At 57.7% G+C, this 26,297-nt stretch overlaps 2 protein-coding genes across 5 annotated transcripts in view; both read right to left on the minus strand.

The window, feature by feature from the left end:
- Positions 1 to 3,578, minus strand: part of ARHGEF9 (Cdc42 guanine nucleotide exchange factor 9) — a 212,597-nt gene extending 209,019 nt beyond the window's left edge. For 2 of the 3 annotated variants that reach the window (XM_054839168.1, XM_054839166.1), the window contains exon 1: positions 2,871 to 3,578. The gene's annotated coding sequence lies outside the window, so the exon portion shown is untranslated. The remainder of the gene's footprint in view (positions 1 to 2,870) is intronic. The other variant, XM_054839167.1, reaches the window with a different exon arrangement.
- A 13,887-nt stretch (positions 3,579 to 17,465) lies between these two features.
- Positions 17,466 to 25,614, minus strand: LOC129211846 (APC membrane recruitment protein 1-like). Of its 2 annotated transcripts, XR_008578992.1 has the most exons (3): positions 25,426 to 25,614; positions 20,623 to 24,093; positions 17,466 to 20,470 (listed from the first exon to the last, which is right to left on the minus strand). XR_008578992.1 is itself a non-coding variant. In XM_054839566.1 (2 exons), exon 2 carries the CDS (start codon positions 23,997 to 23,999, stop codon positions 20,694 to 20,696), a length of 3,306 nt encoding a protein of 1,101 aa, XP_054695541.1. In that variant the 5' UTR covers positions 24,000 to 24,093; positions 25,426 to 25,614; the 3' UTR covers positions 17,466 to 20,693. The 2 variants fall into 2 exon arrangements, 1 of the variants encoding a protein (XP_054695541.1); XM_054839566.1 differs by having other exon boundaries at positions 17,466 to 24,093.
- Between the last annotated feature and the right edge of the window lie 683 nt (positions 25,615 to 26,297).

The raw sequence follows: 26,297 nt of genomic DNA on the forward strand, positions 1-26,297 counted from the left end.
AGCAGCCTCAAGCTCTCAGAGCTCAACTTACAGCAAAAAAGCCATTTACTGGGAGATAACCAGAAAGTGCATTTTAAGTGATTTCATTGGGGGGGGGGGGGGAAATCCAACACTACTCCATGATTTCTTATTTTAACGACCAGCCTGCAGGCTGCAGCGAGACATATAACTGGTCTCCCTGCACTCAGCTCCCCACAAGCAACACCCCAAAATTCATTTGCTACTGTGTAGGTGCACAATAATTTTGTTATACCATTCAGGCACCGGGGAACTCTTCCCCAAAAGGCTGTGGTTTCCAAACGTGCATCGCTGCCTGCTTAATTATCAAGCCGAGCTCATCCTGCCCATCTCCCATGCTACTGAAATCCTTTATGATGTTTGCAAAATGCCCCCTTCTGGCAAATTATAACTCAGGTTTTTGGGTCATATTGTGTAGATGAAGAAAACTCCAATAAATCTGTCATTTAACGGAAAATTAATGCTGCATCCTAATGTCAGCACCGAAGACAGAAATAACCTCTTTTCCACAGACGGCTATTGCATGTTTGATGTAAGAAGGCCAAATACAACAAACCCTAAATAAAAAAAAAAGCCCCACAAAAATCAAAGCGGGTGATGCTTACACCCTGAAACGCAGCTGGCAAGAGGCCACTGGACAAGACACGCGTTCGAATCCCTGGCTCGAGGTGCCGGCAGGAACCTGGTCCGTGGAGGAGGCCAGGGTGGGAGCAGCACCCACCCGACCCGGGGAAGCAGCGGCCATGCAGGCGGCGGAGCAGCAGCAGCGCTGCTTTTGCATTTTGTTTGCTCCTTCTATTTCTCCTGGGTTTTACCCATGTTATTTATGGGAGGCTTTTGGTTTTTGTTTTTTGGTTTTTTTTAGCAAGGCAGAGTAATTTTATTAAATCAGCTAATATTATTGCAAAAACCGGGGAAGCCTTCGAGATCACAAGACACAAACAAACAGCCGGGTAAATACAGGCAGAAATAACTGCTCCAAGTGTAACCAGGTTTCAGTAATGAGCTGGGTGGTTTTCAGCTCCTGGCCTCGGATCCTCGGGGTTCCCGAGACTATTTCTGAGAGGTCTTAGTAAAATAAGTCCAAAAGCAAACCCATTCTCATGCCTCACCTGGAAGTTTCACAGGAGCCTGCAAGCTGAGAAGAATAAAAAGCCACTGTACAGGACGGTTGAGAGCAATTAGTGCTCAGGAAAACGAGCAGGAACAGTGGTGGGAGAACAACATGGAAAGAAATACCATTTGCAACAGGTATGGGACAAACTGAAAACGGAGCAAAAAGCCAGAAAATGAACCTATTGCACCCATGACTTTAGTACCCAGGACCAGGACTGTAGTTTCCAGACTCATCGTCTCAAGGCAGACCTTTCCCCAGTGCTTCCAACTTAACTCATCAGGAGGCTCCCCTGAAGGAGATGATGCATTTTCCCTTCCCTTCCCCTGCTTGCACACGTACATGTGAGGCACCTGCTTCTTCCTCCTCCCACGAGCAGCTTCTCCCCTCGGACCACCGACTCCCTGGTGCCAAAGAGCTCGTGTCCCACCTGCGCAAGTGACGGCCACCGCCCGGAGCTCTGGTTTGAGAGCCCCACCAGCAGCTGGCCGAGCTCGGGGGCTCTGGGACAGGTCTTCTGTTGCAGCAGGAGAGCACGGCAGCGAACTTGCCACAACCCCTCCGAACGACGGAGCCCATCCTGAGGCCGCACAGCCACCCGTCCTGCCACGCGTCCCCCCCACAGCGGGCATCTGGGCCACCGGTGACACGGGAGTTAGACATAAATTTGGCACTTTTATCTTCCCCAAAGCCAACCAGTGAAGATACTGTGGAGGGAGTGAGCAGCATTCCATAAATATTTGATTTAAACTGTTACAGTACGTTTAGATCCAGCTCGCTGCATCACAGACTGAGGTTTTAATAACCTGTAACCAACGCAGCCGCTAAGCCCCGTGCAAGATGACTTCTGCACCGCAGCCCGGCCTGATTTAAAAATGGAGCTGGTGCTGGTTTTGCCACGAGCTGTCGTCACTTGGGGGAAAAAGTGTCGTGCCTCGTCTTACAATAAAATGCGAGGGAGGAGCGGGGAGGTTATATCAGCTATTAATCCCTGTATTTTGAACTATCTCATCTAATAAACGTTAAGGTGTAAAACAAAGCCACAGAGGTGGAGATCTGAACACGACATCTAACAGGAACCCTCCAGCCAGGCTCTGTAAACACATGAGTAAGACTTTCTCACTGGGGTTGCCCCATCAGCTTCCCCGGGACTACTAAAACCAGTAAGGACTGAACCCTCCCAACCAAAAAACATTCACCACAGCCAAAAGAAATACTCTCCTGGACTCAAACACACTTTGAATCAGCCTGGGTGAGTAATGACCCAGTTCTTAGGCAGTTCATGCGAGCGTAAACCAGGCATAAACTACTGAAATCTGACACATACAGTGGGAAATAAAACCAGGCTGCGATCAGAATTGGGCCCACAATAGTAAGTGCCCAGCTCAGCTTCAAGTTGGTACTTCCTCAGCAGCCCAAACAAAAAACAAAACTAACAACAAAAGAAATTTTCCAGTAGCCAGAGGTTTTTTTGCAAAACTAATGTGAACTCCGCAGCTTTGTGCTCACATTGGGGCTTAGGGGGGGGTCTGTCCCGCAGGTACCTGCGCAGGGGGGTGACACGTATTTGTCAGGTCAGAATACAGAGAAAACGGATGCGCCCCTCTGCCCCGAGAGCCCCGCTCCGGGGGTGCCGCCACCCCCGCCCGCCCCGGGACCCGGAGCGGAGCCGGAGCCGCCCGCAGTGGAGCCGCCGCGGCGGTGCCGGTCCCGGTCCCGGTGGGGGCCCCGCTCTTACCTCACCGCATGGCACCGGCGCCGCACGCTAACACGGTCCCGGGAAATAACTGCAACTCTCCGCCGGCGTCTTGAAGTTGAAATGTTTAAAAAAAAAAAAAAAAAATTTTTTTTTTTTTAAAAAAGCGACTAATGGTGCGAGCTCCTCCGAGAAAAATAAAATTAAAAAAAAAAAACGGATGGAAAAGGGGGTGCCCGTGCCATGCACGGCCCCGTCCGCCGGGCCGCCCCCAGGACCTGGCTCCCGCCGCCGTCCCGGCTCTGCCCGAGGAGCGCTCCCCGCCGGCCCCGGGACCGGCCCGGGACCCCCGGCCCCGGCCCGGCGCCGGCAGAGCGCTCAGAGAGCGGCGGCGAGGGCCGCCCCGGGCCGGGCGAGGGCTGCCCCGGGGGCCGGCGGCCGCCCGCGGGCAGCGGGGCGCGGGGGGCGCCCGCCAAGGCCCGGCGCGGGCCGCGCTGCTCCGCCGCCGCCGCGCATCCCCCGCAGCCCCGTCCCGTCGGGGCCCTCCCGGCGCCGGCCGGTGCTCGCCGCGCCCGGGCGCTGCCCAAACCCGGTAATAAGAATAAAAAGAAAACTTAAAAACTATTATTTTTTTCAGAAGGTCCCAGGCCTGGGTGCGAGCGGGAGCCGGGAGGGAAACTTTCTGCAGCCGGTGCGGCGAGGAGCCGTGTCCGTCCCCGTGCTCCCCCCCCCTCCCCGTCGGCAGCCTGCGCGGCGCCGCCCGCCGCCCCGGCCGCTGCGCTCCGCGGAGGAAGCGCGGGGGAGGCTCCGCGCCCGCCGGACCGCTGGCAGCGCCGCGGGGTGACGGGGGCTGCGCCCGGGCGGCGATGCCCACCGGGGCAATGGGGGGCGGGGGGGGGGGGAGATGGTTTTTGGGGGAAGTTGCTGACGCCGCTCACCGCAGCCCACGGGGGTTGGGGGGTGTGTGTGTCCCCCGCCCCGCGGTAAGAACAATCAGAGGAAGCGTGGCCACGTCTGCTCCCAGCACCGGTGTGGTGGGGCCACCGCGGTTACAGCCCTGTCCTGCTCCGCAGCAGCCCCCCGTCACCCTCCAGCCCTCCTGTGCGGGGAAACTGAGGCACAGGAACTTGGCGTTGAGGAGCTGCCGGGCACAAGCCTGGCCACGGCACCGCTGTACGAAAGGGACCTGGCCACCTCCGGCCACCTCTGCAGGGCTCAAGGGCCCCCACCTCCCAGCCCCACCTGGGCCAATGTCCCAGCTTTGCAGGCACCAATGGCAAAAGGACATGGCTTTAGGGACAAGTCAGACCCCACAGGCCAGGTCTCCCCACAGCTTTTCCACCCCTATCGAACAGCCCGTATGGTGAGAGGTAAACGCTACCTCAATCCTGTCCAGGCTCCTTATTCCTGAATGGGATGCCATCACGGGCTGGGCTCACTGTCAGCTTCTTTCCAGCTTCTTTTGTCTCCCTCTCTGGGAGGAAGACCACTTCTTTCTCCACCTTCCTCCTCCTCCCACACAGAGAGAAGACTTTTTACACAGCCACAAGCCCACCTGGGCAAAACCAGATCATTTGGGTTTGGCCAGGTGCTTCAAACTACTCATCTGGCAACCCACAGACACCTGGCGAACCAGCACTAAGCTTTACCAGCCCATTCCCCAACCCCGACACGACACAAGTAGAAGCTCGGCTTTCTATTTCCACCCCGGAAAAACACCCCTGGAGAAAATGAACTTCCAAGCAGCACTGCCTGAAAGCTTATAACGATGAGGCAGGGCTCTTCCGCCCCGGCTGCACATCCCCGCCAGCTCTCTCTAGAGCCTCTGCAAACCCAGCAGTGCTTTCCATCAGCGCCCGGTCTGGAGGTGTTCCTGCACAGATAAATAGGAAATCACACAAATAAAAGATTTGTTTTTAAGAAACAGCCTTTATAACATTAAAAATGTTGGAGGGAAATGAAATCATTATTTAGGGCAAGGCTTAGTGGATTTAATTGCTGCTTTTCCATTGCATGTAATTGATGTTTTAAGTTATGTTAGTAGTGTTTCCCATGGAGAAGCAGGTGTGTGCTACAGAAAGAAGGTGTTATTAATAGGATAACCACAATTAAGTGTAATTGGGATCATCATATCAATCACTCCATGGAGCCACACAAGCTCAGAGATTTCCACCTGGTTTTCTGATTGTTCAGTGATACATCGAATTGCAAACGCTTTCTTTGGCTTTGGGCACAGGCAGCAAAAACCCCCTGAACTTTTTATGCCAGTAACCCATTCATGGAGAGTTAACCTGAGGGCCAAAAGCCCGCTCCAGTCGCTCCCAGTGCTTCTCTGAACGCTCATCTCCATCCCTCCCTGCCTCGGGGTAGAGCCGAGATGTCTCCGTGCCACAGAGCTCGTGCAGTCTGGTGTTTTATTTTACTTTTTACTGCAGAGATTATCAATATACCTGAGAGCAGGATGGATCTGCCGGGGAAAAAAGATCAGTAAGGCAAAACTATGGCTGCCCTTGTAGTCTCAGAGAGGGGGAGCATAACGCCTTCTCCTCAGGAAGAGTGAGATTTCGAGTGTTCGTTAGGGGTGGTCAGGCACACGGGACTGGGGGCATTGGCTGTGAACATGGGGGCTCTTCTCCGGATTGCGTTTTCTCTTTGCACTTGGAGCATTAAGCCGTGACATCTCCTGTTCTCCTGCTTGTGGGAAGCGGCTAAAAGCTCACTTTTCCGAGAAGAAAGGTGACAGTCTGAGGAATCACACAGCTTCATAAACTAGGCTTGAAGAAAACCTTTGGATTCATAAAAACCCCACAATAACCACAGAATCCAGGGGCAGCAACGCTGACGTGCCTGTACGGCATCTCCCAGGGACGAGGGGAACACCTCGCAACCCTCAGCCCTTTTTGCCCCCAAGCCCCAGCTTTTACAATGGATCAGCCCTTAAATCGTAACAAACCCCACCAGAGAGGGCTTTTTCTTCCCTCTGCTAACTGAGCACCTGCCAACAGCCACCTTAGCTAGCCAAAGGTGCGTTGCATCGAGTAATTCGTTGCCCCTCTTTCCCCTCCCTCCCAACAATATTATTTCCATTTTCTTCAGCTAAAGCTGATCGTGGGCCAAAAATCACTGAGCACTGGAGCAGGCCCTGAATGTGTGACTGATCAGAAACACCTCGTGCACTTACCTGCTGTATAGCAGGTGCTCCAGACCTCCTTGCCTGCTTCTGTAGAGATGACCATGCTGCAAGCAAGCCAGTAAACCACTATTAAATGACCCGTGCGGAACATAGGGCCTCTTCTACTTTCCCTGAAGATACCAGGGTTATTGTTCCTATGGACTAGAATGAACTCTAGACCAGGGCCACCCATCACCAGCTGACCAACAGTGGTTACTAAGACAGCATGGTTCCATCCTGTCTTCAGGATGGCATATAGCTCTGGCACTTTCTGACCTACTGACTTTTGAAACTGGATTTTGATGTTTGATTATCAGTGGTGCCATCACAGAGCCCCGAACAGCGATGGTCCCAGGAGGTTGGTTGCGTGCCCAAAAGAGAAAAAACCTATCACTATATGGACACAGCAGCTGCTTCATCACCCATGCTTCCAAAGACATCCTCAGCTTCAGCATCCCAGCACCTCCCTACCTTGCCGGGGGGTGAGGAGGCCAAGCCACGCCATCTCTCTAACCCCCCAGGACCATCACCCTAGCAGCTCCAGGCTCCCCTATACAAAGTCCCTCCAAAAAAAACCCCCTTTTACCCAGCATAGGAGTGCTACCACAGCTCATCCTCAAGGCAGAGCTGCCATCCCTCACCTCCCTCTGGGCCTCATTAATATCCCTTCCCCTAATCAGGCACGGGAGCAGCCCAGCAGCAATCTCTTCCAGCTCAGGTACAGAGGGAGACCTGTGAATTGCGGGGAATGGCACCGATTCACACTCCTAGGCAAGGTTTGCAGGATCAGACCTTACGAGCATGCACTCCCTTGAGCATCACCCTACGCACTGCCACGGTGCTGCTACTTTTTTTTTTTTTTCTCATGAACTGCAGTCGCTGAGCTCCAGGCAGCCCTTGGCCGTGCTCCCCGCTGGGTCCTGCTCCTGGGCTTTGCTCCGAGGCAGAAGGAGCAGAACCATAACTGGGTTCAGTTGAGTAGAAACCTAAAACTCCCAGAAAACACTGAGTACACTAAAATCAGCAGAAAGACCTTAAATCCTGCTTACGCTGGGAAAATTCCCAGGTATTTACTTTCAGTGCTCTGCAGAGAACTAAATGACTGAAATTGCAGGCAGGCTCACGGCAAAGATGGACAGTTCTTGTCTCAAAGAGGAGTTGATGGAGCCCAGGCGAGAAATAAATGACAGGAGCAAATGAACTTTCCTTACCTTAGGCCCATCAGCAGTAACAAACTTAAGGGACCACAAGGACCAATGAAGGTAAAGGCAAGCCCAGAAAACGCTGACCTGTCTTAGTGATTTATTTTTCCAGGTCTAGCAAAAATTGGCAGCCTCAGGCGGCTCAGCTGGGGCCACAGGCAATGTGGCAGCCTCCCCAGTCGCCATCCCTTCCCTCCCTCCTCACCTCTCCCCCAGCAGATGCCTCGCTTCAAACACCATCAAGGACGTAACTGCCCTGGGGCCGCCTAAACAGAACTCCTTCCAGATCCCTGAAGTGAGAAAAAACCAAACCAAAAGTGATAAGGGATTAACAGGTTCTTGGAAACCCAAACAAAGTTTCTGTAGCGATGCAGGTGTCAAATTGTGCTTCTGTAATTAAGACAGCCCAACTGCTTCCTGCTGGGATGCCTATAGGGGGCTCAGCCCTATAGCAATGCAGAAGCAGCTCAGGACCCGCTGCAGGAGGTCAGATTTACAGCTGGGTCTTATGGACTGGGTTGCAAAACCCCCTGTTTGAGAAGAAATGGGTCATATCAGCAGTCTATTCCAGTAGGTGCCCAGTGGAGGGATGCCCAGTCACCACGGTGTTACCCCATCCCATAACCTAAAGTCTTTCTGCTCTCCGTAGCCAACCCGCTGTCTCACACCATTTCATACATGATGTGTGCACTGAAATCAATGAAAACACAAGATCGTAGAATCATAGTTCCTAATTTTTTAATTCAGACACCTTGACCAGGTGTTACAGGCTCCTTCTCCCCTCCCAAGAGGGTTAAGTGCTTCCATACTCCTAATTTCTTCCTTATCTCCTATCTTTATAAAGATCCAGCAGCCTCTACTTCATTGGCTCCTTTCATTTTCTATTACATTTAGTTGAAATAGTTTCAGCTGAGATAGGATGCCTGGCCCCATCACCCTTCCACCAAAGGCGGGCATCAAATCAGACTGCTCCTGGGCAGGGGCTGCAGTTCTGCCTGGACAGCACCTTGTGCCATGCAGCGACCCGGGACGGGGAATCCGGGCACTGCCCAACTACCAGAACCACCCCCCGAGCCCCCGCCACGGCACGCGGGGCTGCTCAGCTGCACCCGCTTCTCCTCCGCTCTCTTTTCCCCAATCCCCTGTACTGCAGCCGGATAGACCCACCTGTCCGGGGGGAGAAACATCTCCAACCACCCCGCACTTGGGAGTCAAATCCAAATACAGAGCCTCCTAAAACCAGGCAGCGTCCCCACCCTGCCCTTCGCGTGGTGCTCCCACTCGCTCCCCGGTTAGACCCGGCGTGGGGTCGGGCAAACACCTGGACGAGGCGAGGGGAGGGTTCAACTCACCTGAGCCGGGTTCGCGGTCTCAAAGGAGACAGGCACTGGGAGGCTTAGTCCAACGCTCGGTTCCACAGCCTCCAACTAATTCGTTTCAGTGACCCACAGGCCAGGCGAGCCGGCCCTGCTGAGCTCGGGGCCGTGGAGGGGGACGGCTTCCACTCAGCCACCCCCAGCACGGTGCTGGGCTGGCAGCTGCAGCCTGGTGCCCATCAGCAGCGTTTATTCTACCTGTTAAATAAAGCACAGCCCTGCGGCTCCAGCCACTCCAGAGCGGGGTGCGGCGGCAGGAGGTGACCCCAGGGGAATGAATGCCCTGGAGTTAGCCCCCCATCACCAGCGGCTTTGGTTTTCTTTCGGGTTCCAGCTGCACATTCAAGGTAAGGCAGTCCGCCCAGAGCAGGAGACCAGAGACTTCCCCCCCCCCTTAAAGTTTTAATGGCTGGAGGATGGGGCAGATAAATGTTCTGCTCTTGAGCGCATCACCAAACCACACTCATTAACTCCTGATTGGCGCTGTAATGAGGGTTCCTTTGTGCTCCCTGTGCCCCTTTCACCAACCCAGACAACTTGCTGGGTTTATTCACCAGTGACTCCTATTCTTGCCGTGGGCCTTGCTTATTCCTCATCTGCAAGTGTAATTTTTTAGGGAGGGGAAAGAGAGCCTAGGAGCGTGTTCCTGGACCGACACAGGAGCCCTCACAGCATTGCCCGCGCTCCGAGAGCCGGGGTGGCAAACCGCAGCGGGAAAAGAGCGAAGGATGGGCAACCTGGAGGAAAGGATGACATCCCCAAGGCGAGAGCTGAGCACGGGGCACGTCACTGGGGAGGCTCCGCTTCCGAGGGAGGTCAGAAGGTTTTTGCAAATACTTCCCTGCTCCAATCCCTGGCTGATTCTCCGTAACTCAGCAGAAAGTTTGCAAGATGCATTTCTCGCTGTCTCCACTCCACTGGCCGGTGCTCCACGGGAAAGGTCTCGCTGTCTTGCAACACGGCTGATTTGCTGCTCCGTTTGTAGAGGTTTGTAGATACGGTGCTTGCTCGAGCATCCACCATACGGGTCTCCTTGCACCCCCATTTCTGCTCCCCGCCCCCCCACAGCGTGGTGTGCAGCTCCGTAGTTACGGCTCTGCCCTGCAGCAGGCTCAGCTCCACCCAGGACCATGTGAAGGAGGCTCTTGTCTTAACAAGAAACCAACTGGCAAAGGAGGAAACAACAAACAACAAGAGTTAGCACGTACCCCAGCCGCCGCTGCTTGGCGCCCCAAAGCCGCCCCACGGGGACGGTGCCGTTTCTGTCACCCTCTCGCAAAGGCAGGCACATTTGACAGCAGCCGGCGCCGTGGCAGGGTTTGGGATTTGCAGGCAAAGCTGCTCTTTGCTGAGCTCAAGCCTTGCGCTTGGGGTCACAGCCAAGGCTCCCGCCCCGGGAAGCGTCCCCACCAGCAGCCTCGCCGGCTAGCAGCGGCCGGGGGCCACCTGGAGAATGGCAGAACTGCTCAGCAATGACGCAGACGAGGTGGGAAAGGGACACTGGGGGTTTTGCAGTCGCACCCGAGGACCACGCGTGCCCAAAGCGGGCAGAGCCCACGCGCTGCCTGCCCTCGGCGGCTGCAGGAAGGGACTTGCCGGCAGAGCTGCGGCGTGGGAAGCACAGCCAGGCTGAGTCACGCTGCGTCGCCCTGGTCCCGCAGAGCCTGTCCTCTGTGCACGAGCTGCTTTTCCAGTCTCCAGCTACCGGAGAGCTCTCGCACGAGACTGGCAAGGAACAACGCTGCCCCAAAATCAACAAGGAAAGGTGCCTTTTCTCCCTGTCACCTCAAGGGAACAGCCCCCTAAACCCCTCTCCCTCTTTCTAAGCAGCTCAGACATGCCTTAACATCCTTTGCTCTCTGCTTGCCGCCCCCAGAATCCCTGTTCTTCACCACTTTTCCCCAAACTGGGCTCTCCCAGAGCTCCCATCCAGCCCCTGAGCTTGGCCGCAGCCTGGGCTGGGTGAGAGGGGCCAGCAGCAACAGGCAGGCCCCCGAAGTGGGAAAACAAGGAAACATTTCCATGTATTAACTTCATTTCCTTCGTTTCCTCCAGCCTGGCAGCCTCGCTGGGGGGTTATTAATAGCACAGCGCAGACGAGTGCGGGAGCTGCCCCGGGCTCCAGCCGCCCAGCGCCCGCCCCGACGGCCACCGCACCCGGCACCCCTCCGTGCCTGGGAGGGGACGATGCTGGTGGGATCCACTCGCTAAACACGCGGAAAAACCGTACCCCTTGGAGCTGCGCTGCAAATACCTCGCAGGAAAAAAAAGCATTGAGGAAAGATCTGGGAGACATCCAAGTTTTCACTGCTTCCCCAACTCGGGATGCTGGAAACCACGTTTTTAGCATCAAACCTACTGCAGCCTCATTATTTTCTCTTTGTGGAAGAGGAAACTATGGTCTCCTGTGTTTGCAAAGCAAATGCCGCCGGGATCCAGCGCAGCAGCAGGAGGGGAGGGGAGGCAGCCAAAGGCAAGGCTGCTGCCCAAGCTGGGAGTGTGCCCCAGCAGCACCCACAAAAGCAAAAAACCCCGATAGCTCCATCGCCCGCAGCCCAGACACGAGCATTTGATGTTTCGTAAAGCACATTACTTTCTTTTAGCTCAAGAGGCGGCCTCTTGAGTGGGCAGCGGATGAGACAGAGCAAGATGCTTGCAAGGCAGGCAGGGAGGTTCTGGGTCCCGTCTGACGGGTGCTGCCCGCCTCCCCAGCCAGCTGGTGACCATCGTAGCCCAAAACCAGCCAGCCGTGGACTCTGAAAAGCTGCATGTGTGACCAGGCAAGTCATACGCAACCATATCAGTCTCACTTCAAACGAGCATTAAGTCGGGGGCCAAAAGTCGGTGATTTATTTGGCAGGCTCTGTTAATTTACCTGTCTCACCGCAGAAGCACTCAGCCAGCTCTGTTTCCTACAGGCTCCTGCTCAGCTGCCAAATCCATTGCTTCTGATAAAGTCCCTATTATTTACTTTATAAAAAAAATTAAGCAATCATTGCATACACCTGATCGCACCAGCAATTCGGCCACGCTCCTTTCTGGGGGAGGTCGCGCGATGCCCGGAGCAGCTGCCGCAAACCAGCATCCCTGCGCATCCGCACGGCGCCGACGTCGGCTCAGCCCTGCGGGAGAAACGGCTCTGCCAGCGGCTGCGACAAAACCAGAAGCAGCTCCGGTGGTTTCAAATGGAAAAAATTCCTTGCTGATTCCTCTGTGGGGGAAAAAGCAACAGCTTGACACAAGCCCCTCTGGGGTGGGCTGCCACGCGTGCGACGCGGTGGCCACAGCACGGATGCTGAAGTCGCTTTATTCCAGGTTTATAGCCAGTCCCAAAAAATGCCTGTCCGTGGCCAGTTCTGCCTTGGTCACCACAGTTCTATTTCGAGGAGCTAAGCGTCTCTCCTAGATGACAGAAAATTGTAGGACTGGTTTTGTTCGGTTTAATGGAAAACCAGAGGTGAACCTCCCCCTGGGCAAGCCTGAGCTTACACATCGACCGGATCCTCTCATTCCGGGGGTCTCATTGCATCCCCCTTTCCTTCTCAGCACAGGTCTCATTAGCCTTGAAACCCCCAAAACAAGGAGATGAGGGTGTTGTGCAGCAACCAAAAATATTCCTGGGGGGCTCAATGTTATAAGAGGATTCAAGAAGAGGAAAAAAGGCCCTAAATAAGGGCTGACAGTTACAATAAAACACCAAGCGCACAGTGCCCGAGCCCGCCCTGCTCACTAACGCTTCGTTACTGCTCATCACCGAAGGGAGATCGCCTGCAGCCCAGCAGCTCCCGCCAGCGTTAAGCAGCACCTGAGCTCACGCTGCTTCGGGTCAATATTGGGGGGGGGATTTTCTAAAAGTGAGCACAGCAAAACGGAACCACCATGTCCCCAAAGGGGACCCCGAGTTGCGATGGGTGGGAGGCTGGAGATGCCGTGCTGTGCCAGCCTCCCCAAGGCACCCGAGCAAGCAGCCACCGAGCAAAACCAACACATGGCAGGGCCGGGAGAGAGTTTGGGCGTAGAATAGGAGCAGCAAGACCCGGCTTCACTCCAGTCACTGGAGCCTCTGCACTTCTCTGCAGCCGGTAGCGTCATGCTAATGGACAATCTATAGGCACACACCGGGGAGTTTTCTTTTTTAGACTGGTTGATGGGGTTTTTGGAAGAAACAATAGCAGAAAACAGCACTCCTCCCTCCCTGGGTCTGGCCCAGTTCCAGTTTCCACTTCCCCCCCACCCCAGCTTCACTCCAAGAGGCACTTTATTATTGCAAACAAATGATTTCTCCAAAAAGGAATAGGAGCCCGTAGAAGATAACAGCACATCCTTGGCGTGACGTTAATACGCACATGGAATTTAATTTCCCCGGGTTGCAAAAAAAGCACGGGGAAAATTGTAGCAGAGCGCAGCAGGGAGGCGGGAGATCAGATCAAACAGATCGGATCAAATAGAGCAAAACCTCCTGATCAAAGCCAACACGACTTTGCGTGTCACCGTTCAACAGCAGCGACCCAGAGCAGAGGAGGAAGGTCTTCAGACACACTGGAAACGCACGCGGGCACCGACATGCGAGTTCCTGCCTTCTCTCGCCAGGCCTTGTGCGAGAAAATGCCATTTCTTCCCAGCGCCAAGCCTCTGCACGGACGCGCGGGTGGGATTCGCCCTGGGGGGAAGGCAGGGCGCAGCGCCCGGGGGCATCTACCAAGGCTGGAAGGAGGAGGTGGTGTTACAAAGCCCCATTGTTAGGTGGGGTATTCCCGAGGAAAAACAAAACAAAAAGGAAATCAGGGTGGAGCCAAGCAGATGAGAAGTGACCTTAGGAGAAGTCACGCAGGGAACAGAGGCGAGCAGAGGGAAGCAGCAGATCCCCACCTCTTGCATCGCTAGAGGGGGATTCCCCAAGGAGCAAGCAGAAGGTAGAGCCCAAACTGCAGCACCCCAAGTTGGAGCCTGCCCGGGCTGCATTACACGAGGGGCAGCACGCAGCCCGGGTGGTCACAGTGGAACCAAGCTCCCCACCATCGCCACAGCAGCAGGAGAAACCTCCTCTGCAGGTCCGGTCCACAGCCTCACCCCCCCATCTGTGCCCCCCCTTTGGAGATGCTAAGTAATGCCCTGGACACCTTCCCGTGCATTCCCAAAGCGTGGAGAAGAGAAAGGAGTCTTCCTCAGCCAGCTCTTGGCGTGAGAACAAATGCAGCCAGCCTCATGCGGCTTTATAAAGGATCGGTTTATTTAGATGTTGGCGGGTCTCTGGCATCCTGCCCTTTTGACGTCCCTTCTCCAAAGGTGGCAGCTCTCGCCTGGCCCCAGAGAACCCTTTCGGGGTCTTCAGGGACATTTGAGGTCAGCGGTGATTACACCAACTGCACTGGCCAAGGGCCAGGAGCAATGACCCAGCTGGCAGGGCAGGGGCTGGCCCCACGGTACCTGAGCAAGGTGAGCAGGACAAGGATGGTGGCCAAGGCACGTTCATGGTGATGAGGCAGCTCCATGGTCAGACTGGGAAGTCAACCCATGCATCAGGGTCTGGACCCATGGGGGCTGGACCAGGGCTAGGACTGAGCTGGAGCATTGCACCCCTGCAAGGGAGCCCAGGGAGGATAAGGGACCCAGGGCTGAGCTTAAATGGGCTCCTGGACCCATGGGTGTGGGTGGGGGTCCCAGGTGAGGCTGCTCAGGGCCATTAAGGGCTATTAGTGCCCTCAGGAGCCTGGCTCCAAAGCTATCCTGTGGGAAAGCAGGGAGAGACGCCATGGCCAAAAAGGATGCGTTGATACGACAGGGAGTTGGGGCTTGGGGAGAGTCTAGCCATTGTTGGGGTCCTCACAGCTCTCAGCAGCCCCTACGGGGACGATACAAGGGGACCACGAGCCATCACCACCCTTGCTCTACCCTGTTGGGCTGAATCTGTGCACAGTATCCATGAAACAGTGAGCAAAGCCCAGGTAAAAGGAGAAACAGAAGATCTGACCCAAAAGGTCCATATGTGTCCCACCCAACATGAGCACAAATCACAGAGAAATCCTCCTCGCTGGTCCCCGGGCTGGGAGAAGCTGAGCTGCTGGGACCAGAGCGTTTCAGTCCCCAGATACGTAGTTTTCAGCAGGCTCCTTTCACTGCAATGAATAGAAAACCCACATACAAACCCCACATACAAACCCCTCACAAACCTCATAAACAACGTCTGTGAGGTCTGAGCTGTCAGACAGTCGCAGGCTCTGTGGGTCTCCTTTAGCTCAAGCCGTTTCACCATGCTGAGCGTGCAGTGAAATCCCTGTTTCTCATAGAATTTCTTTCCTCAAGTCCTGTTTTTCAGAGTCAGCCTTAATCACTTTGGAATCATATTTGAGTCTTCTTCGCCTTCGGCATTCCTTAATCTTGGAGATGCTTCCCATAAAACAGTTGTGCCTGGCATCCCTCCCGGGGCTCCCACACAGAGGCTACAGGTCTCGCTCAAATGAACGTGTCCTTCAGTTAGCGGCTTCTCCAGCCCTGGACAGCAAGGGGAGAAGTTCGTGGCTGCCTCCAGCGCTGGTACCGTTACTCAAAAGCCAGAGCAGCTAGTTGAGGAGTCTTGACTTGGCACGACACGCAGCTTGGCTTCTCTCGCCCGACTTCTCTCCCATGGTGGTCATAGTCAATGCAGTTTCTTGAGGAACTCAGACCCACATTTATTGGGGTGGGTTTTTTGGAAAACCACCTGATTAAAACCATGTCTCATTAACCAAGGGCACTGCCCAGGCATCTAATCATTATTCTTCAGTTATTCTGCCATCATCAACAGGACCTTCACGGTGGTTTCTTCTGGCTCCCTCTCCTTTGAGCTGGGCTGGAGAGCAGCGCCACGCTTGGGGCTCTTCTCCCCTTACTCATAAGGGGACAACGAAGGGGCAGCTTGGTCTCCTCATCTCCTCGAGATCCCACCCAGGAGACCAGGGTGCCATCGCAGAGGATGAGACATCCCTGCCCCAAAGCGCTCCCCACTGTGCCCTGCCTGCTGCCGGTCCCCCAGGGCTGTGGCAGGGCTCGGGCTCGTCGGTCCCTCGGCCAAAAACACCTTCTAGGAGGGAGAAGGATGTGGGGAGGGAGGAAAAGTGGCTGCTTGGCACTGGCAGCTCCTGGCGAGCAAAATGAGGCGATAATTGGGTTTATAATATAACAGGATCCGTCAGGCTCCTCCTTATGGTCTCCAGGAAGCCTGATTCATACCTACCCTCCGAAAGCGCGGCCGGGGAGGACCCCGCGCTCAACGGCAGGTGATGTGACCAGCTCTGCGAAGTGCAGCGCATAGGAGGTCCTCTGTTTCTAACCGCGAGTGTAAAACTCAGAAAAAGAAAACCCCAAACCCCAAACGTTACACAGAACAGCCAGCTAACCTAGTAATAGTGCGTACATCTTCCTGACGCAAAGCTGGCTTTTAAAAATCGGACACGTTTTCAGGCTCTCCAACCAAAGGGGATGACCGAAAGCCACTGCCTGCCCAGTCCCCGGGGGCAGAGCCCACTGGTCTCACTGGTGGCGCTGGGCTGAGCGGGTCCCTGATGCCCTCTGGTGCCTGACCACGCCGCGGCGGTGGCTTTGCTCGCCTGGGTCTCGCTCGGCTGCAAAACCACAAAGATTTGGGACCCAGGGCCCCCCGCATGGGGCGTGGGAGCTGCGGGTGGTGTGACCGTGCGAACCCTCTGCTGCTCCCAGCGCCTGTAGCCACCTCGCGCACAGATGTCCTGCAAATTCGGGTGGCACGGAAGCCACCAAACCCCTCCAGAGTCCCCAGTTCCCCCCCCAGCTCTCCTTCAAAGCAAGACATAAACAGCCAAGAAGCTCCCAGGGCCCTTTGGGCTTTTTTTTCTTCTTTTTTTGTGGCTTTGATGAGGGACAGTGAAAATGTCGATGTGCTTGGCTTTGAGGTGACAACTGCCTTTCACCATTAGCTTGTGGCACCGGCACGTTCATTCCACGCGTGCGGCACGCAGCCATCGCCACATCCCACGAGAGCAGCGCTTGTGATCTGAACCAGACATCTCGGTGCCCAAACCCTCCCTGCTCTCGTCTGTTCACTCGGTGGAAAAATAGAGGGGGGGGGGGGAAAGAAAAATAGAGAAAACTGGCGAAACCCCTAAGGAAGCCCAGGTGGGGTGGTGTAGACCCACGCAGAGGTGGGCATCAAACCGTCGGGTTTGTGTCCTTCCAGTGCAATATTTCACAGGGCACCCCGTACCTCGCCATGGGGACGTCTCAGAGCTGCTGGTGCTGAATGCTCGGGGGACCAAGGGAGACCGTGAAGTGTGAAGCGTGAAGCTCTGCCTGGTCTCTGCATTTCCCCCCGCTGTATCCCCAAAAAGCTCTCCAGGCTCCCGGGATGCCTTTGCAGCTTTCGGAAAGACTTTGGGGGAGATGCAGGCAGCATCGCTCCAGCCCAATAACTGCAATAACTGAGCTCTCCCTTAGAGGTCAGCCCAGCATCAAAACTGGCACAGAAATCCAGACAGATGGCTGCGATTCCTGCCAGGAGCGGGAATTGGGGGAAAAAGCCATTGCAGGGGGGCAGGGGATGGCCCCCCAGACCTGCAAGCCCCTCACCTGGCTACTGCCAAGGAATATTCCCAAAAGTGGAGCTCTCCCGCCCACTCTCCGGCTCCTTCCCAAGCGCTGGCTGGTCCCAACGCCGGGTGAACCCCCGGGCAGGTGAGCCCCTGCTCGTCTGAACGTGCCAGGGAGCAGCAGCGTGCTGTGCCCTCCAGAGCATCCCTTCTGCTGCCTTCTCCCGTTGAAAAAGCCACTTGCAAATAATCAAGAGATAGGAGGGGAGGAAAAAGATTAAATCAAGCATAAAATAAGCCAGTGGGGAAAAAAAACCCCCAAACCACACGTGAAACCAAATGTTCTCTAAAAATCTGAAGTTTATTCATTAGAATGCAGTGGAAGGAACATTCATTTCAAAACACAATCGATACATTAAAAAGCTTAAAGGACTAGTAGCAATGAGACCAGAAAGAAAACAGAAAAAACCCCCAAAATTCAGACAAGTCGGTCGCCTGGGAGGAGCCACCTCCGCCCCCAGGGCGCCCGCAGCCCAGCTCCGCAGCCTGCCCGCAGCCGCACGGCAGAGGGGAAGCACGGGGCGCCTGCCACAAGGGAGAATTCTTGGTTTTCTTTAGAGCTGAGAGGCTTCGCTGGGTTTTATTCATCACTTCACCCAAATACAGACTGAAAACAAAGCTTAGAAACAAAGAAGGAACCGTGACGAGTGTGACAGAGCAGTGTTAAAACCAGGACGTCCCAGCGGCGTGTGCAGAGAGCGGGTGTGTATCGCAATGGGCGGCTGCTGGGCTCAGCGCTGGCCCTGCGCATAAAGTGGAACGGGCGTTACAGGAGGACACGAGGAGCCAGGGGGTTTCCTTGCATTGCACGGGCGGCGGCAGCAGCAGCAATAATTGCCTTTTCTCCGTCGGAAGAAAACCCCACCGCTTCGAAAGACAACGACCACGAGTAAAAGAACAGTCCGTAAAGTTTCCCCGTGAATATAAAATGCAAAACTATACAAAAATAGATAAAATCGACCGTTTTCTCATGTGTATAAAAAGAAACAACCCCCCCAAGTCCCCAAAACGCAATACAGAATTACTTGGTAGGCTGACCCCAACGTCAGTGGTTTCGGTGCAGGTTCACAGCCGTAACTCGTCGCTTTGAGGCGAGACCTGCCCTGGAAGGGACGGATCCGGCGAGTTCCTCCAGGGGACTTTGGCCTCAATATCTTGGCCAGACGATCTGCTCTGCCCCGTTCCATGCCTCAGTCCTGGCTCAGAAGCCCTTTGTCATTGATTAATTATCACTCTCACATTGGAGTTCCCCAGGTAAAGGCCGTGTTTGACTAACGGCTTGATCCAGATCCAGGCCAGAAGATCTGGCCCGAGCCATCCCGGGACAGACGTTAGGGAGAGCGGGACGTTAGGCAGGGAAAGCCAGGCTCTCTACGGCAGTGACAATTTACAGGCCGGGTTAGCGTCTTCAAAATTCTTACTCTTTTGGGTTAATGGCCCAGAAGATGCCAATAATGCAGGAAATTGGCTCCACAAATGCTTTTAGAAAACTCATTTCAAGTCAATAGGTATTTGCTTCACTTAGTTTGCATCAAATTAAGAGGAGAAACCTTTGGTATAAAGTCAGATTATCAAGTCTTGGCTGTATTGCTTTCACACATTCGAGTCCAGAAGCTGTTTTCACTAAGCCTTTCCATCACGTACCTACAACCCAGAGTCACTCCGAGAGACGCGCCTTTGCAACGCAACGCTCGTTGTAGCACCGAGACACTTTCCGACCTCGCCAAGGCTTTGGCAAAGGCTGCACCGTGTCTAAACAAAACCCCCTCCGCCCGCGAGATGCCTTTGGTGATGCGCTAAAATAAAACAGGAATTCAAACCCGGTACGGGGCTGCTGCTCAGCCAAGCCATTGCTGCGAACGCCGCTCCGCGTGACAGCGGCTCCGCTGTCGCCAGCAGCACTTGCTCCCGGTATTTATTTTGTGAGTGGCGGTGAGACGTGCGGTGCACACACCTGAGCCTGTCCTTGCTCCGAGCAAGACGGGAGCCTGTTCCAATGAGGCAATACTCGTTAGCAGATGCTCACGCGCTGCATTAACGACACAACCTTGGAGGCCAGGGGACCTTGCGCTGGCCGACCGCCTTCTCCTCTCCCGCTGGGGGACGTGGACGCGCAGCGGGAGCAGCATCCAGTTTTTCTACTGCTACAAACTCTGCTGCAGAGAAAATCAGAAACAGGGGAGGGGAACCAAAACCCGTCATCGGTAACCGAATTAAAATCGGAATACAGAGCCTGCACAGAGCAGGAAGCAGCTTTGTAAGCCACGGACAGGGAGGTTTGGTTTAGAGACAAGCGTGGCTGAGATCACGGAGGGCATGGGAGATGTCTCGGGGACCAACGGCCTGAAATGGATGTTTCCAGGAGCTTGTACGACCTCCGCAGACAAAGTCTGTCTCCTTTGCTCGCGTCCCTCCTCCACGCTCCTCCAAAGAGGAAAAGAAATCCAAAACCTGCAGCAACCTCCAGCTTTTCTGTCCCCTCCAGTTAGGAGGAGGAGGAGGAGGAGGAGGAAGTCCTGAAGCCTAATTTAGGCTGCGTTACGTCCTGTATTCCAATTAACAGAATACTTTCCTGGTATGAGTTTATGCAAAGAAAACAACTGTGAAATAATTTAAAAGAAAAAACAAAACCCCCAAAACTTCCTCTTGACAAAAGGAACGGCATCTGCCACTTTGCAGCTACGGGCGCGATGCAAATTCAGCTTATTTCACAGACCTCGTCCGTGTGCCCACGGCCCGGGACAGGCGACGAGCGTGGGACAAAGCACGGGCAAGGTTTCATCCGGGAATGACGCACCGTGAAGACAGACCACGACAACAAAGGGACCGACACTTAGAAGGGACACCATCGACAGCACAGCTCTCCGAGCGCAGTATCTTTGAGCAAATTCAAACTAGACCTGGCAAATGGTACCGGCATGCGCACAAAAGCTCCTGCTCCTTTGGGGCAAGGGAAAAAACACAATAAATAAAAATGCTACTGCAAAGTTCCCTTTTCAGCTGACTCGCCTCCCGTCCCCGCTCCAGAAATAACCAGCGTCTTTCCTCCCAGCCTCCCCGAATCGAGACATTCGAAGTGAGCCCGAACCAAACATTTCACCCAGGAGAGGAAGAAAATACCCAATTGCTCCCAAAAGCTTCCCCAAGGCTTGCTCCCCCGGCTCCAATCCTGCAGAAACCCCCAAACCTGCCACGCTAGCAACGGGTCCGTTCCCAGCTTTCGTTCTAGCAGCAACGTGAGCGCGCCGGGGGCTGCGACCGCACTGGGCGTCCGAGAGCGGGGCGGCTCGCGCTGGAAAACAAGAAAGCGCCTCAGAGTTAACGTACAAATCCCAGAGGCAGCTCTGAACCCCGCCAGAGCACCCGCAGCGGCGAGACCACGTACCGCGGCTGCGGCAGAGGAGCTCATCCTGACCAGCTCAGGTCTACATTCAAGTCACTCACCAGTTCCTCGCTCAGGTTTATTTTCCCCCTCCCCGCGCTTGGCAACCCTTTGCACGCCCTCCCCGGAGCGGCTATTCGGCTTCGGCGACGCTCAGGGCAGCGCTGCGGCAGCCGATGGGCAGCACGTGCCCGGGGGGGGCTCTGCCTTTCAGGGGCTCTCCGCAGCGCTCCGCGCCTTTCGTGGTGTCGGTGCTGCCGTTGGGGTGCTGAGGCACGCCCTGGGCGATGCCGACGGGTCTGCACTTGGCGCGTTTCTCCGGCGAGCGCGGGAAACTCAAGCTCGGGGGCAGCGCGGGCTCTGTTTCTCCCAAGGGTAACAATCGAGCCAGGTTCTTGGCGGTGACTTCGCCCGGGTACCTGTAGGAACCGGCCGCCTCCCGGGACCGCCTCGCCTCGGGCTGCAGAGGCAAATTGGAGGGCCTGAGCGGGTGCCTGCTCGGCTCCGGCTCTGGGGGCCGCCTGGCCGGAGTCTCTCCAGCGACACCCTGGGAAAGAGGCGGGAAGGGGGACGTCGGCTGCTCCGACGGCTCCCAGGCACGCTCCATCGCGGCGGCCGGAGCAAAAGCCCAGGGCTTCGTCCCCCCGCCGGCAGCCGCGTCGGTGTCGTGCCGGAGGTGCGGCGAGCCCGGCCAGCTCAACCCACCGTCGGGAGCCGCCGGCTCGCCCTCCTCCTCGCTCCTGCTCCTCCTCGCTCCGCCCGAGTCCCTTTGGCCGCCCTCCCGCTTCGACCAGAGCCGGCAGGGCTGAGGGCCGCTCCTGGCAGCCTGCGCGTCGGCAAGCTCAAACTCCAGGCTCTCCGTGTCGAGCGACCGGCTCCTCCGGTCGACGGAGAGCGGCGCTGGCGCGGAGGGGCCCAGCCCGTGCAGGCGCAGGTGCCGGGGCAGGCTGGCAACACCCCAGTTGCAGCTCTGGAAGGGGCCCGGGGCGTACCCCGGGGACATTCTCTCGTCACATTCGGCCAACGACTCTTTCTGTCCGTAGCCCTCGTCAAAGGCCTCCGCGATGTCCTCGCCGCCGTTCATCTCGGGGTGCTGCTCGCACTCCCCCTCTCCTTCCTGCTCCACGTCGACGACGTCAAAGGTGACCATGGTGGGGAGGGCAGGGAGGTTCTGGGTGAAGGACGACCCGGAGGCAGAGCTGCCCAGACTTTCCGACAGGCTGGAGAAGAGGGTCCCGCTGCCGGCAAACTCCACCAGCGCTTGCGAGAAGCTCACCGCGTGCTCGGGCTCGTGCTCGCTGCCCACCTGGGGCTTGCCCGTGGTGCTCTCCGCTCCGCCGCCACGCTCCTGCTCCGGGAGCCTGTAGCCGGGGAACATTCCTGCTTTGGCCGGGGCTACGCCAAACATCCCACAGTCCGGGTCCGAATCGAACCCCGAGTTGTTCTTCGTGAGCTGAATAAGGCAACTTCCCTGGGCTTTTTGGCTGCTGTAACAGTTTTCGGGACACAGAGGCCCTGGAAAATCTCCCCACTCGGGATTTTCACCTCTCGCCACCAGAAGCCCACTCTTCGCACCCCTGCTCGGGGCGGGCGAGGCCACCGGCTCGCTACCGAGGCCGCTCTGAGTCTTGCCAAGCGAGTTGGCTGCTCTAGTTTTACATTCAACGCACTGCTGTTCCCGGGGACGCTTCTCCTTGCTGGGAACATCGAGGCGTTTCAGGACCGGTTCCCTCTGCAGCTCCCAGTACAGCAGCTCTTTCTGAATGGCCGCCAGACGCTCTTCTTCCGTTTCCATCACCCCTCTTTTCTGGTCCATCATCTGCACCAGGCTCTTCTCGGCAGGCAGGCAGAAGTCCAAGAAGTAGCTGAAGATCCCCGGGGGCGAGACTTTGCTCTCAAACAGCGATTCCTCCCCGGCAGCGGGGCTCATCAGCGCGTCAAACTCATAAAGTGCGTCACCGCTGTAACTGTCTCTCGGAAGACGGTCCTTCTTCATCTCACCGAGCCCGTCGCCGCCTTCGTCCTCCAGCCCCGGCGTGGTGGAGTCGTAATAACCCTCGTCGCTGTTAGGGGCGGACTCTTGCTGGTCGCTCTGGGGCGTCAGGAGCTCAACGCCGTCCGTCGCGTCCCCCGCGTAGGGCTGGCCTTCCGCCTCGTGCCAGGCCTCTGTCTCCAAACTGCTCCTCGACACCCGGGCTCCGTAGCTCCGCTCCCCTGCCGCGTGGCTGCTCCATAGCTGGTGCAGGTACTCCTCCGCCTCCTCGGGTATGGCCATCTCCTCCCCACCGCCCTGGTAGGTGACCAGGCAGGAGCTCCGTTTGGCAGCGTCTCTGCTGCGCTCCACAGAGATGGTGCTCTCGGCGATGTCGGGCTCAGCAATGTCGTCTCCGCAGCCCGTCAGGGAATCAAAGCTCTTCAGGGACGTGACGTCTCCCAAGATGAAGCTCAGCAGGTCCCCAGAGTGGAGGCACGGAGGGTCCTTGTCCGTGAGTTCCGGATGAAAGGCCAGCAGCACATTGCCACCGTCAAACTCCGTGCAGACATCAGCGTCGGCCTCGGATCTCGTATCCGGAACCTCCCTCTTCCCCGGCACCGCCACCGCGTCGCCCTCAGAGCTGCCTTCGGCAGCCGCCAGACAGCCGGGCTGGGCGGCCTCTCCGCACTTGGCAGCTGCGCCTACCGAGCGGTCGTCCTCCGAGCTCCCCAGGCACCCCGCGGCAAGAGGGATGGGTCCCTGTCCCTGTCCCTCTGCCGCCCCGCCGCTCTCCGCTCCCACGCCAGGAGCTTTGCCGGCCTCCTCCGCATCCCCCGTCCACTCGGGGAGCTCTGCTTTCTCACACTCGGCAGCCTTGCTCTTCCGGTGACGCCGGATGCTGTTAAAAAACCCTTTCAGGCCTTTCTTGGCTCTGGGAAAGGACGACTTGTCTCCGTTGGGCTTTTTCTCACAGCCATCGATACTCCCGGGTGGAGAGCCGTCCCCCTGGCTGAAGTCAAACCTGGCGCTGGCGTCTACGGCCAGGTGAGCGCTTTGGGAGCTCGCCAAAGGGCAAGGGTGCGAGTCCCTGCTCCCCTCCAAAGGGCTTTCCAGCTGCGCCCCGCCGCCCTTGTCGTACGCGGCACCGCTCAGCCCGTCGTGGGTCTTACACTTAGTGAGGCCCTTTTTGGAGCCTGCCTTCCCCTGGCCTTTGCTTCTGCCTCCAAAGAAACTGGGCAGCGTACAGATGCTCCTCTTCCCTCCAAACAGCTTGAAAGCCGTTTTCTTCAGCTTGCCGGCGGGCGGCTGAGGCTGCTGCGGCTCCGCGGCCGTGACGGAGGCGTCGCCCCGCTCGGACAGCCGGTCCCCGTTCTCCTCCGGCTGCTGGTCGCATCCCTCCCGCTGCCCGCAGGTCACCGACTGCGACCTGCTGCGGGCGGGCTCCTCCGCGCCGCCCGTTTCCATGGCAGCCGCTCGGTTTGGGCGCGTCTAGCTGGAAACGATGACTTTGGTAGCAGAGTCCTCTTCCGGGCGTGCAGATGGAAGCATGACAGCTGATCTAAAGCCAAGAGAAAGGGGAGAGAGGTGAGGAGACGGCAGCGGACGGTGCAGAGCCAGAGGCAAAGGTGTCGTGAGGCAAAGAGCTTCGTCACCTGCTTGAACTGCAAAACCCTCCAACGGCCACTCGGCTCCCCGCACTCCTGAAAGCCGGGCAAAAGAACGCCCTGAGGCTTAAATTTGCCAGTTTGCAAGTGCAGGAAAACCTCGTCTCTCCTTTTGGCCGCATCCCCGCTGCCTGGGGACAGGCAGGTCTGACCCCCGGGCCACCTCGTTCCGACCCCTTCAGACTCCCAGCCCTTTTGCCACCGGGCGATCACCCAAACGATGGCCTCTGGCTCCGGTAACCCGACAGCAATTTAAGACTTATTTTCGTTCCTCATGTCCAAGGAAGACCGCAGCATTGCTTTGCCTCTATGATTAACGATAACCCCTGGTGTTCAGCCGCTCCCGGTGGGCAAACCCTCCTTCCCCCCACCAAACCGGGCCTTTCTGGGTCTGCCCAAGAGCCCTTCGGGAGCCCCAGATGCCTCCGAAGCCTCTCTGGAGCACCGCTGGGCTTTTTTTGGCATCTCTCTCTCCAGAGATCTGGTCAGAGAGGCCTGAAGGAAAATCACACGCGTGCACCTGTACACACAGACTGCTTGAAAAGTGAACGGGGGATGAAATGAAACAGAAAGAAGATTTCAACAATTCCATTTGAAATTTATTTCCCACGTCAGCGCTGGCACCACCAGACGCTGCCGTGACCACGCAGGCGCTCGGCAAAGCCACCGAGGGCAAACGCCGCCGCCCAGACAATGGCAAAACGGGGGTTTCAACCCCCAACCCCCCAGCACGGCGCTACCAGGCACCATTTCGTCCCGCTCAGCTTCCCGGGGCGGCCGAGGCCAGGCCGAGGTACAGCGGGGCAAGAGGGCGGCTCGTGTGGGGCCCGAGGTGCCCCCGAAGGGCACGTCCCGGCGGCCGCTCCGTGGAGCCGGGGCCCTGCCAGGCGCCTCCCCGCCCGGGTCCTGCCGAGCTCGGGCCCCGCCGCAGGGAAGGCAGCGAGGGGCCCCGCTCCGCCCGGCCCGGCCCGGCCCGGCCCGGCCCGCCGGCTCCGCCAACTTCTCGGAGCGCCGCGAGGACGCGCGGCCGCCTCAGCGCTACCAGGCGGGACGACCAGGCGGCCCTGAGGAGGCGGAGGCGGCGCCAAGGCGCCCGCCCGCCCGGCGGCAACGGCGGCCCGCTGGGGCTGGGGCCGGGGCCGGGGCCGGGGCCGGGGCCCGGGCCCGCTCGCCGGCCACCGGGAAGCCGCGCACCGTCGCACCGTCCCCCCGTCCCCGGCACTTACCGGCTGCGCGGGGCGGCGCCGGCCCGCGGGGCGGAGCGGGCGGGGGGAGGGCGCGGAGCGGGGGCCGGGGGTGTGCGCGGCCCGACCCGCCGCCCGCCCGGGCCAGCCCAGGCCGCGGGCAAGTGGCCGCCGGGGCAGCGGGTCCGCCCGGCGCGGCCGGGAGGGGCGGGGCCTCTGCGGCGGAGGGGGCGTGGCCTCCGCGTGCGGGGCGCGGCTGCTGTGACGGCCGGCGGGGGCGTGGCCGTGACGCGCGGGGCCCGGGCGGCGGGTGCCTGCGTGACGCTGTAGCCCGCGGGTGAGGCGGGGCAGCGCGCGTGGCGTGCTGGCACACACGCGGGGGCGTGGCCGGGGGGGTGTGTCGCCGTCACGCCGCGGGGGGCTGTGACGCCGTTGGGGGGAAGATGGCGCGGCCGTGACGGTGCGCGCCAGCGTGAGCGCAGGTGTGTGCAATGATAGCGTGGTGCCCTGACACTGCCACACTGTGCGCTCTGCTGTCACTGCTGCTGCGTGTCACCCACGCCCGGCTCCCACCCACCATTCCCCACCCGGCTCCTGCCCGCCCATTGCACACCCATTGCACACCCATTGCACACCCAGCTCCCACCCACCCATTGCACACCCATTGCACGCCCATTGCACACCCAGCTCCCACCCACCCTTGCACACCCTCGGCCGAGCACCCGGCAGCGAAAACACCTCCCCATTTCGGGCAGCCCAGACCCCAGAAGCCCCACGGGTCCCCACGGCCGCACACAGGCCCCACGTGGGTGTGACAGCACGGACCCCGTGCAGAGGTGACACCATCCGTCGCTGGGAGTCCCGGCCAGGCGTGCCGAGAGGTCCCTGCGGGGAGCCGCTCCCCCAGCCCAGGC

This window comes from Grus americana, chromosome 12 (assembly GCF_028858705.1).
Source record: "Grus americana isolate bGruAme1 chromosome 12, bGruAme1.mat, whole genome shotgun sequence".
NCBI classification, from domain to species: domain Eukaryota; kingdom Metazoa; phylum Chordata; class Aves; order Gruiformes; family Gruidae; genus Grus; species Grus americana.

What these genes read in the sequence shown, in the direction of transcription:
- LOC129211846 (XM_054839566.1), bottom strand. Translation starts at nt 23,999, where the DNA reads ATGGAAACGGGCGGCGCGGAGGAGCCCGCCCGCAGCAGGTCGCAGTCG.